Source organism: Phalacrocorax carbo, chromosome 3, assembly GCF_963921805.1.
Source record: "Phalacrocorax carbo chromosome 3, bPhaCar2.1, whole genome shotgun sequence".
NCBI classification, from domain to species: domain Eukaryota; kingdom Metazoa; phylum Chordata; class Aves; order Suliformes; family Phalacrocoracidae; genus Phalacrocorax; species Phalacrocorax carbo.
The window spans coordinates 71,172,188-71,185,076 of NC_087515.1; the positions used below are offsets into that span (position 1 = coordinate 71,172,188).

Consider the following 12,889-nt stretch of genomic DNA (forward strand, 5'->3'; position numbering starts at 1 on the left):
TTACCTCTGATTTCATAGGAGAGTAATTTTCTTCAGGTGGATGGAACAATGACATTTTTCACTAATGAATATTACCTGTCATTTAAAATCTGGGCTTCAGGTGGAAGCTTCAGCAAATTTACAACAAAAAGCTATCTCAAACTCCAGTCCCCTTAGAACCACAACACTGCAGAAGTCAGAGAGCTAAGGATCATTAAGACGTGTCTACAGATGACCTTTCTTTATTGCACACATTGTTTTGCATGTTATGTAAGCACTAAAAATTTTGAATTTTTCCTACAAATTTTGAATTTTCCCCCCACATTACTAGGCTACAGTTCCTGTTCCTTTCCTGGGCTCCATGCTGTGGGGCTACAGCATGACTCAAACACTAGCTGGAGATCTGATTAGTGTTGGTATTACTACACCTCTAGGGAACACAAACTCTACATGTGTAATTGCCATGGCATTGTGGATGTACAGAAGTGTACATAGACATAGTAGCAACTGAAATAACCCAGAGACTGTGTTCTGGCCTAGAGGCCAAATGGTATGGCACAGCTTGTGTTCACACAGATAAGCCCTTTTTATCCCCCAGAACAAGATGAACAGATGCAAACTGGCTATCACAGATGCTCTCTGTTTTGTGCTACCCCTGCATCCGTGCCCTGACAGTGTCTGGGACAGTGGTAGCTGGTCTGGGCCAAGTGCATGACAGGGATTGTAGCAAAAGTTAAACATTATGGATAATCATGTTGCAGTTTTTAGGATGTGTCCTCTCTAAATATAAACGTACCATTAAAGTCCAGAGCCCAAGTAGCCAGACGAGAAATCTAGCAGGAAACCAGGTACTATGTTAATCGTCAGTTGTCTAAACTTTACATGAAAAGTTCATTGACACTGTTATGTTAAGAGAAAACATTTCCAGGCTGATGCATTTCCCCTAGAAATCATGTTTCTTCAAAAAATTCCCAGTCAGCTCTACTTCTGAGATTGTGTGAGAAAATTCAGTCATCAAGAATAATAAGAACAGTTTTCTTGGTCTACCTTGGACATTTATTCTAGGGGTCCTAGGGTACACAGTTGCCACAGAAAGCTAGGTACTTTTTTTTCTGGAAAGCAAAAAACTTCTTAAGCTGTCTGTGCTAGAAAATGGGGAAAAAAGTTACAGCATTCATAAGGTAATATTATTGGTTTTATTTTGCATGCTCTAAAGATAAGGGGCATCTAAACACTTCCTAGATTTCCATTTTCCCTAGGCACAGTTAGTATTTTTAGTGGGGTAGTTAACTCTACCAAAAGCACTCAACTTGTGTTATAGAAATTTAGGAATCTGTCATTGAGCAGTATCTTCAATACAGGTTCAGATGCAGTTGTTCGCATTGTTTGTCTTCAGTGAATTTAACAGATCCAATCTTCTGAACCATGGGATTGTGACCAGAATTGTCATGACTAAAGCTACAAAACAGGTAATTCTACATTTTCAAAAGAAATGTTATACTTTTATATACTCAGTCCATCTTTTGCAGCAGAAGCTCTGCTAACAGCACGCAAAAATGAAACATAAACTATACTATACAAGTCGTGACACAAATTTGAAAGCCTTACCTGAAAACCAGCCATAGTACTGGCCTTTTTTGCATTTTTTGGGAAAATATGTTATTCTCCATAACCAAGTGAGAAACTTGCCTGTGTGTTTTATTACTCCCTCTTTTATATTCAGGAAGAAATTATGTTAACTCATGGACTGAGGCCTCTTGCTTCCAGAACTCGACGTTCTTTATGGGTGTGGAGCAAAATGGCAAAATAATGGTTGTCACATTTGTATATGGCAGAACAAGGCAATACTATAGTATCAGCAAGCGTACCGATCATGGCAATACTGAGGTGTAACTGTAGGCTGGATGTTTTTGGTTGTTTTTATATATTTCTAAGGAGCAGCACTTATGTGTTTATTGTACCTTCAGAATCAGCTCAGGAATGGGGTTGGTGAACCTGCCACTTGACTATGAGTTTTCAGTGTGAAGAGGGATTCCTTTTGTTTAATTAGATGTTGTAATAGAATACTTATGGCTACAGAAGCTTGTGTTATTTATTGTTATTGCCATTTTTCTTAATATTAGTCTTATATCTAAAGCATGTGTAATTTGGTTTGTCTACCATGCAAATTCACTTGTAGAGAAAGAAAATAAAATTGATTAGGTTCCTTGTCCAGAATCTCTTCAAAACATAAAAAACCTGTAAAGGGTCACCAAAACTAGGCAAAAAGACCCCAGTTCAAGGCATCTGACCTGCATATGGCTGGAAAGTGTTCATATGCAGCTCTTATGGTATGACAGTGTCATAAAAATGGTAATAGGACTGGGCTAGTACAACGACAGAGGAATAATTTAAATCCCAGCTGTGGGAGGAAGCAAGCCAGAAAGTCAGCATCACCCGTCAGCACAGCACCATGAGCGTTGCATAGCCCCAGGACAGCCGTGAACCTGGGGAGCCATAATCTCATTGCTGTGTCATGTAACTATCTACCCTACAGGGTCAACCGGAATCAGAGTCCCCTGTGTGAAGGAATACATATGAGATGGTCAAAACGAATTCTCAGGAAACTTCCCTGAGGCCTCAAAGTAATGAGTCTAATGTTTAGCTCTTTGTTATCACAGTTCTGATCCCCCCCCAAATCACATTCACTATTTGCCTTTGCTAGTGCAAGAGGATCTGTGAGAGGCAGAGCTGCTTCTTCCAGTCTCCGCTCATGCTGGTGCTCTTGCCTTTTGTTCCATCAGGGAAATAAACCTCTCAGAGACAATCCTGTGTGCGTTGGTGAGGTAACTCTAAAGCTCACATCTCTCCACTGAGTTGGGGCAAACTTGTTTTCAGACAATTATCGTATAACTTAGCTTTATATGAGCCCGGTTCCTTAAGAAGGGAAGGCTTTAGGAAAATGAATTAGTACAATTCTACTGACAAAGCCCCCTGATCATTAAAAAACTGTTTATGCTTTAATGTGTACAATTCAGTTTTCTGCAAGGAGTAGAGAAGAAATGAAGGTAAAATTTGATAGAAGCTACAACACCTAATATGTGTAAGCATAAAGAAATCACTTCTTATAGTAACCCTTCAAAACACTAATGACATGTGCTTTAACATTATTGTCACACAGAGAAACAGCAATATACTGTGCTCTGAGGCAATGTCAAAGACGCCCAAACCTGGTGTTGCTCCTCTGCTAACATGGCACGACAATGTTATTAAATTAGCACTTTACAATGATTCATACCCTCTTCCCATTGTGCTAGTTTTGCCCAGTCCTTCAGTGAAAAAAAAGTCTTTCTAAAGTACCAATCTATATAATTAAGAATCAATTTTCTTTCAATCATTGTGTTGCCCTAGAAAGGAACTCCACCTTAATTAAATAATGTTATTTTTCCCCATTAGGTTCAAAGAGTCAAAACTTGCTTACATGAGCTCGTCTCCTTTCTCATATATAAATATTCTCACCACGCTACAAGCACAGGAGGAGGCAGCCGGTGTGCAAGGTATGTGCGTGAGTGTATGTGTGTGGAAGAGGTGGAGGCTGCTGTCAAAAGGAAGGTGGGAAAACAAAATAAGCAAGGGTAAATCTGAGTGAGGGCTTTTATGGGCAAGATGTGCTTCCCGCACAACTGAAGACCTTTGTGTTGGCTAGAAAGGAAAATGGCAGCAGGCTTATTACTGCAAATAGGTGTACTATATGACACTTTTAGTCAGCAGAAAGGAATGGAGGACTGGAAAATTAAGAATCCAGCGTTAGTTTACTGCTACCTTTGAGGGTCAGATGCTTGGCAAGAGCTTTGGCTTTTTGCATTAGCAGCAAGTAGGCCTGATCTTTACCTTCCCCACCCCCCCCAGCATATCTCGTTGTATGTATTTTGAGCACCAGAATGAGATATGCTGGTTTATTAGCAGAACCCAAAGCCTATGTCAGCTGGTGACACTTCCTAAAACATGAGTGTTATCCATCTGAACTCAGTGAAGACCTATAATACAGTACAAGTTCTTAGGTTGTTCCTTGCCCTGAGTCTCTGTAGCTCTGACAAAAGGACCTGCCGGTTTACTTTTAGCATTTCAACCTGGGCAAGCCAGGACTGAATTTTGTTTTCTTTGGTTCCACTCATGCATATTTTGGGACCTCCAGAAACACCCTTTTGCAGTTTGCTTTATTCCTAACAACATCATCAGTTAGGCAGCTTTTATTTTTCATGCATTCCTATGACTCCCTCCCTCATCTCCCCTGCCTTTGCTCTTTTGCCCCTCCTCCTATCGTGTAGTCTGTCCTACTGATACGGCCACCCACATGTTTTACACCCACTACTCCCTTCTTTTAGTTGTGCTCTGTCGTTTGCTGTGTCTCTGGAGAAACTGCTAGTCTTTTTCTCAGCTCAGGTCTCATCAATGTCTTCCCAAATTAAAAAAAAAAATTAAAAGGAAAAAGAAAAAAGAGATAGAATGTCCTTTTCTTTTTCCTTGCAGAAGGCTGGTTTCCCTTTCCCTCTCTAAATGCAGGAGTTTTACAAGGTCTCTGTTGCTATAGCATTTGCTGTCCTGCTGGCACCCTCCTGATCTCTCACTCAGCCAGTCTTCTGCCTCTGTGTGCCATGTCCTCTCCTTGCTCCGACCGGCGTAGACTGAGCCCACCTGGAAGGCAACTGCCGAAATGATTTTCCACAGGTTGCTTTATCCCTCCATTTCTTCTCCATAGTTTCTTCCAGTGAAAGTCAACTACCCCATTCCGCTGCAAGGCTCTCTGTGGCTTGTCCCACCTGGCTTGTTCCCTCCTGTCAGTATGAGAGTGCACTGCTGATGAGCCAGCAGCTCGCTGTCAGCCACTTAGTAAATTTCAGACTTTCACACACTTTCTTTTTTCACTGCCTCTTAGGAGAATTTTCTACCAGATAATGCAAAATTACTCATTATTCTGGTTCATAGCCCTTTTTAGGGCTTTTCTATCATGCCTATGAAAAAGTTGACAATGGCCAAACAGGAGGCGCACTGAATCTGCAAACTAGCATTCCCACTCTGTTCTCCTGTCTTTCCTCTCTTTTCTGTCCACATGGGTTGGCCGGCTTGTATTGTACTTTGAAGCTTAGCTCTTTTGGACAGGAACTGCTGCTTTGCTTTGGAATCATACTGTCCTCAGCACAGCTTTAAAGTGTTCTGCTGTTAGAAACATACTTGAACATGTGGGTCTAAAACACAAATAGACAGTCCAGTAAAGAAATTCCTTTGAGGGTTCGCTATTACCCACCTCTTCCTTCTCCCCGCAAGGGCATGAGTCACCTGTGCTATGCTAACATTAAGGATTTTAAGAGCACCCGACTCTAATTATTATTAATACTTGAGAGACGCAGGCAACATTAACGCTATTCTACTGTTCTAAGTGCTTAAATGCATGCATGGACAACCTTTCTGTAATATTCGATTACCTTGCAATGTTTAATGGAGTTATCCTGGCAACATCTTTCTGAAATATTTAAGAACCATTGTTTGTACAGTACAGACAATAATTGGCATGAATTAAGCAACCTGCCAAAGGTCATACTGTAAGTCTGCAACAGAGCAGAGATTTTGAAGCTGGCATTCTAACTGCATAGCTGTATTATTGCATCTTAATAACACAGTTATGCTTCATGATGTTTTAAATCAATCTGACAGCATCAGAGCCCGAAAGGTATTATGCATGATGCAGACTTTGCAGAATCCCAAATAGTATACATTTACCGTAACTAGTATGGTTGGATAATTACATATTACAAATTTTAGAACATGAAATAATAATTTTAATGATTCTGTGAAGCATATACTCAAGTATAAATACAGGAAGGAACAAAAAGGAATTAAGACTAATACACAGCACATAAAAGTCAGTGGACAGGATCACTATGAAAATGGTCAATACTTTTATGTAACAGTTTACTTATGGTGTTATTTATTTGGTATGTAAGTTACCATCAATAATGTAGATACAGCACATAAGAAATGCTTTTTCCCCACTCATTTTACTGGAATAATATTACACAGTTCATCTTTTCGAGGGCTATGTAACTAAAAAACAAATTGGCTAAGGTGATGTCTTCACATTAGTCTTATTCCCATAACTCGGGCACTTAGTTCCACTAAAATCAATAGACTTGTGAGTGTGTAAGTGAGAAGGAAAAGACAAGCATAATAAATACTTTTAATCCTGCGTTGGCAAATAGATATGTAATTCTGTCACACTTATCTCCAAGGCTGATTTTTTATCATGCAATATTATTTGCATATTTTCAGAGTTTTGATCTACAAATGGATTTTAATTTGTCGGCTTTTTCAAGAACAGCCTTGTGGGAGTGGGGGCAGGTCATGCATAATCAAAGAGTAAAACACAGGCAGAAGGAAGACATAGAGAATCTGAACTCCATTTCTGGATGAAGTGCAATTACTGTTATTACAATTTCCTTGTACCACACAAAGGCCTTACTGTACTGGGTGTCATCCACATTTAGAGGCATTTTGAGGTATCTGAGAGATCCCTATCTATGCAAATGGTACAGTGTCTTATAAACTGAACATGAAAAATTTAGGCATGCTTTCCTCTCTGCAGCACTTGGGAAGACACAGAGAGAGATGAAATTACTTTCCTGAGGATGTTTTGGTAGTCCTGGAAGCAGAACCCACTGACCTGAACTACAGCTCAGGGCCTGAACTGAAAAGATTTCCACCTTCTGTTATAAGACAAGAATTCAATAAAAAGTGCAAATGAAGAAAATTGTATGTAGGATCCATAGCTAGAATTAGACATTGATGGATGTGGGTGCCTGTGAAACTGTGAGCTTGTGACCCCTTTTTAGCTGTGTGACCAAAAAGCTGGGATGCATATACTATTTATACACAGAGCCAATGACCACCTTAAGCACCGACATTGCATGCCAAGGTTAGCAAGGGTGCATACCCTGCACTGTGTCCCTCCCAGGCACTACCCTTCCCATGGTGAAGTGGCAGCAGTACCTCCTATTGTTTAGGGGTGGTTGGGAACTTACATACAGCCTCTCTAAATATTATATAGGATGCAACTCAAATTTCACAAACCAGTAGCAAATCAAATCTCCATTAATACCACTGACCTCATTCTTTACCTGGAACAATTGTCTCCAGAGATCAGTAATTTAAGTATATCTACCCTTGATAACCCAGTAGTCCTGAAAATGAAATAGCTTCTCTGATGTAAGCAGCAAGAATCAATAACCATTAAGCACATAAGGACACTCTAATATATGAAGCTTATGGGTATCCAAGTCATGCCATCACCAGACCAGTTCATTTTGGTAATATGTAGGCACCAAGGACAGGCAGAATTCTGGTGCTTGGAGAGCACATTGGATGGTCCAGGTGGTTAAGATGTCATAGCCCTGTAAACGGAACTTCCCTGGGAGAGAAGAGTCAAGAGGTGGATTTTGCTCAGTGTGTGAGCACAGGCTGCCTTGAGGGTTAGCTTTGTTCAACAAAACAAACAAATTGGCTGTGGCTGAAACTACGCATTTTTTCTCCATGTATCAGCACAATGTTAAATAAATTACTGTTTCTGTCAAAGTGTGATGAAGCTAAGCTCTCACCTTTACAGTTCAACTATGATATTCACCAAGAATTGGGGAGGGCAGGAAAGGAGGGAGTTGTTTCATGGAAATACTTTCCCCACATGTTTTCCCAGACCCCGGAGTTTCACACAAAGCGGAACAAATCACACCCTTAGCAGTTCTCTTCAGTTCTATACAGCTGCGTGCTGCAGGTGGTGCCCTGAAAATATGTTTGTTTATTTTGCAGCACTGCAGGCTGCAAAGCTGCACTTAAGAATGAAATAAGTTCCCCTCCATTGCATTCTCCCTTCTTCACTTTGAACCCCTCTCTCTTTTTAACTTGCTGGAAGAAGACGGTAAGACATAAAGTGATAGCAATGTGGCTCAGTCTCAAATGAACAAAATGGGAGGTATTGGTACGGAGCACAGAGTAAAAACTGACAAGCATGGAGTGTGGCACTGAGATTTTGGTGGTGTACCTCTTCAGAGAGGCAACTACCACAATAATTGAGTGAGTAATTCCATACATAAATGTTAAATACCCAAATTGGGATAATCCTTGTTTTATGAGAGCATTTTCTTGCACACATGAGTTCTCAAATAATTTATCCCCATTTTAAAGCTTTTCTAAACCATGAGCATTCTGCCAGTCACAGTATAGAGGCCCCTGAACTGAATTTTCTGTTGCTTCTTCAGTGTGAGCTAAACTAGCAATTTTGTCCACATGTTTGTCTATCCTGAGCAAAATCCACTCCTCAGAAGAAGCTGACAAAATATCTGTGCATCAACACATCTGTCTCTAGTCTCTAAGGCTGGTATTACACAATGAACACCACCCCTCTGCACACTTGGGACTCTCCTGACCTTTGGGAGCATTTAACATTCCAGTTGCTTTAATTACTACTTTGTTTAAGCAGTAGGAGAAATTAAAATTCTCCAAAATTTCAGACATAAAAAACTAAAATCTGTGTTGGCTTGCACAAAATTAGCAGCAGCATTCACATGGTTCACAATATGGTGCTGTTTGCTTCTAGGACATGTTGCTCTGGGGAAGAGGTGGTCTCTTGGAGACTCTGAGCATTCTGCACCTCCTCAACAGAATATCTGTCTACAGTCCTTGAAATATTCCACAGCCCGCCTTGGGAGTTGTTTTTTAGAAAGTATAAACCATGGGGTTTTTATAGCTTTTATCTTAGCTGTCATATTCTTTCCACTAAGTAAGCCACAGCAAATATCATATCTGTATGAAGCCTAACCTTCTGTAGCTGGATTCCTTCTGAGCTTACTGGCAAGCTGTACAAAATACACTCAGTATAATGTTTTCAAAGACTGCTATAAGTGGTCCTCAGTGTAGCTGAATGTCTTTGTAACTTTTTATCTGTAGAACAGTAGAAAACATCCTTAAAAACATGCTGCAGTGTTACTGGTCCATAAAAAAGTGAAGAGCAACATTAGCTTGATCATGAACTTATAGAAATAAAAATAGAAAGCAAGTAACCCATTTATAGGTTGCAATTTATAGTTTTATACTTAAAGTGCAAGATCCACTTAAGTGCCTATAATAGAAAATTGAAAGGAAAGATTAATTTCTTTCTACTAACTGGAGATAAATCTGATCTAAGGCTTGAGTTTGATGAAAGCTATTTTGCTGAAAACCAAGCAATATCTGCTCCTTTAACTTTGTGTTATATGTCACTGAGCAGTACCAAATAATTCCTCTCTTTCTCACCACATTCAATATAATAGTGAATTTATACTAGCATTTGTGTTTGAAAAAGAAGCCCATGCCCACAGCTGGGAAGGTGAAAATGATGTAAAGTTGCAAGCACCAGGTTTGGACAATTGACGTATACTTATACGGTACAGATCACATGATGATAATCACATTTACAGTAACATGATTGGAAATATAAAACCAGCTGTAGTTGGCTACAGCTAGCGGAATACCAATGGTTTGTTATTCTGAACCATTCCCCTGGCTTGCAAAGAATGATCTAATCTAGAAACAGCTCTGTTTAGGCACAGATAGACAAAAAACCTTGTCGCATGAGGAACAGAATTGAGCTTGAACTATTTATTCCTCATGTTTTCCTGTTCCTCATTCATTATATACAGAAAAATAAGGCAGAAAAGTAAGCCTGGATGTCTTCCGTGGAGGGCTGGAGGGTAAAAAGGCTCTCTGGAGGGATCTGGACAGGCTGGATTGATGGGCCAAGGCCGATTGTGTGAGGCTCAATGAAGTTAAGTGCCGGGTCCTGCTCTTTGGTCACAGCAATCTCATCCAATGCTACAGGCTTGGGGAAGAGTGGCTGGAGAGCTGACTGGCGGAGAAGGCCCTGGGGGTGTTGGTCAACAGCTGGCTTAGTACCAGCCAGCAGTGTGCCCAAGTGGCCAAGAAGGCCAACAGCATCCTGGCTTGTATCAGGAATAGTGTGGCCAGCAGGAGTAGGGAAGTGATCGTGCCCCTGTTCTGGGCACTGGTGAGGCCGCACCTTGAATATTGTGTTCAGTTTTGGGCCCCTCAGTACAAGAAAGACATTGAGGTGCTGGAGCGTGTCCAGAGAAGGGCAACGAAGCTGGTGAAGCATCTGGAGAACAAGTCTTATGAGGAGCAGCTGAGAGAACTAGGGTTGTTTAGCCTGGAGAAAAGGAGGCTGAGGGGAGACCTTATCACTCTCTACAACTACCTGAAAGGAGGTTGTAGCAAGGTGAGTGTTGGTCTCTTCTCCCTAGTAACAAGAGATAGGGACAAGAGGAAATGGCCTCAAGTTGTATCAGGGGAGGTTTAGATTGGATGTTAGGAAAAATTTCTTTACTGAGAGAGTGGTCAAGCACATGAACAGGCTGCCCAGAGTTACCATCCCTGGAGATATTTAAAAGACATGTAGATGTGGTGCTTAGGGACATGGTTTAGTGATGGACTTGACAGTGCGAAGTTTACAGTTGGACTCGATGATCTTAAGGGTCTTTTCCAACCTAAATGATTTGATTCTATGATTATATAAGTTAAGTCTGATTGATAAAAATTGCTTGTAAATAAAGTTGTAAAGCTATTTTAATCTTATTTACTTATTCATGCTGATTTCGATGCACTTTTTTCTTTGTCTCCTTTGCACAAGCTGTAGCTTGTCAAAATTACAGGTAGGAACTTTCTGGAGAAAGGGGTGTTTTTCTCTTCCAGACTTATCCAGTGCCTGCCTTCCTACATACTCGGTCAGGGTCCCTTTGCTCTGCTACAACACAGCGAGCTGAGGAACATGGAGGAGAGCTGGGATGGCTCTACTGAAGGAAGGTAGCTGGGCTTTCAGGTGAATCAGCCACCAACCTTTTACACACAGAGCCCATGCAGAGATGTATTGTCACAGAAATATATTGCCCCAAACTCAACTGGTACTTGGCCATTTACAGCTAGGTTGGGGAACAGACAGATGGAAAAGCTGCTCACTTTTTGGGTAGCTGGGGACCATGTTATATGGATTATATTATGGACTGTCCAACTGAAATTACATTAACTTCTGGATCTGCTAACAAGACTTCCTCTCTCTTTCACTAATACGGTCCCTTTTGGGACAAAACATTGGAATCTCTTGACCAAAATTTTTATACAGCGGAAGTCATGTACCCAGGCATTGTTCCAAATCTAGATGTATAGTAGCAGTTTTATTTGCAGTCAGATATATCTCCACCTGAGCATAAACATGTTTGTATCACTAGAACAAACATAAAATTGCAGATTGCCATTCAGGTAATTAATTCCATGTTTATGTCATCTTTTCACCTAGGTCAGAGACGACACAAGGCAAAATTGTTAGTACAGGTAAATATGGTTGAAAAGCCTATCAATTTCCCCCCAAACAAGCTGTTTCATTTCTTATAAATTTTCTCCAGTGTAACAGTGTATTCTTATCCTCCTAAAAAATTTAAGATTTCTGGTTTTCATTTTCACACCAGTACAACATTTTGTTCTTTTGAGAAGAATCTTTCCCATTCACCTCAAAGGCATATTGATTAATATGTTTAAAGACAAATTGATTAGTTTTAAGTCCTGCAAACTGATCAGTGAATCTATTTTTACTGTTGAAAACTTCTCTTTCATTTTGGCTTTTCTTTTATATTCAATTTGGCTTTCACAGATATAGCTGTAGCTTCTTATGTCACAACTTATATCCTATAGTGTAATTTGAATATAACCATCTATAAATGATTTGTGGCATGGTCAGTGGTCAAAATGGAGGTCAGGAAAACAGACTGTGCCATGTCAGCAGCTCTCACAGCAATAAACATTTATGTTGGGGCTTTTCTTGTACAGGTGTCTTGCAGTAGCTGCAAGAAAACAGAGTTTCATAACAAAACTAACACTTAGTGCCAGGGTTTGCGAATGATTGCCACAATACTCCATTGGTAATGGAGGTCTACAGGAAGAAATCTAGAAAAGGTGGTGGAAGTGAAGCTATCTGTAAACACTTACTGCAAGGAAGATCTGAAGAGAACTGTGAGCCACTTCTATGTACTGATATTCAAGAAAACACCCCGAGACAGTGATGTAACGATGATCCTCTGGTGCCCAGTCTGGGGCTGGGGTTACTGAGGTCACGGTGCAGCCTGGCCCGTTCTCCATCCACCAAGAACGATGCATTGAGATATTAAAGGTCAGAATGAGATCTGTTTCCTGCAAAAGAACAAGTGAAGAATTAATGCACTGGGATGGTACTCTGGTATGAAATGCCTCAGTGAGAGATTTCACAGGATGCATAAAGAAGCAAAGAGCAGTGATAAAACTGCACTGCCACATGAAAGTTAGTGGAGCTTGCCTGCAGCAAGCACAAGTAGCTGTACCTTGGCTGGCAGAATTGCTTTGGAGCAGAAGAATAATCCTGCAAGACAGGATCTGTTCCTAGACATTATGGTAGCCTAGACTACAGCAGTCATTTCTGTTACGTTGTCCATTTTCCTGCAGAAACAATAAGGACTGGCGGATGTGCACATTTACACAGCACCCTCCTCTGCTCAGTTCTAGAAATATGACCCATACTTTGGTGGGCTGATGTACCAAACTATACAAGAGTCCTCCGGAATCAAGACTTCATAGACTTTAATATGTATGAGTCATCTGCAGGGAGTTTTGTCCCATGGACTCTGTGAAGCAGGCCTGTGATAGCTCTACTGAAATATTGAAGAAGATGTAAAAAAAGGATTCTGTACATTTGCTTACAAGCAAAACCTCTTCATAATGCCTCTCTCAGATTTCTAACTTCCTAGGAGTCTGTAAGGAAACAGCTAGTGGGTATTGCCTTGTCTAAAGACTGGTTAGCTTGTTGAAA

General features: G+C 40.6%; 1 protein-coding gene across 2 annotated transcripts in view; it reads right to left on the minus strand.

Moving 5' to 3' along the window:
* The window catches only part of NKAIN2 (sodium/potassium transporting ATPase interacting 2), a 549,848-nt gene that overhangs the window by 73,018 nt on the left and 463,941 nt on the right, over window positions 1–12,889 (minus strand). For both annotated transcript variants that reach the window (XR_010372212.1, XM_064447366.1), the window contains exon 4: window positions 12,037–12,237. Coding sequence is in view for 1 of the 2 variants with exons in the window: in XM_064447366.1 (XP_064303436.1) it covers window positions 12,037–12,237 (201 nt within the window). In the remaining variant the exon portion in view is untranslated. The remainder of the gene's footprint in view (window positions 1–12,036; window positions 12,238–12,889) is intronic.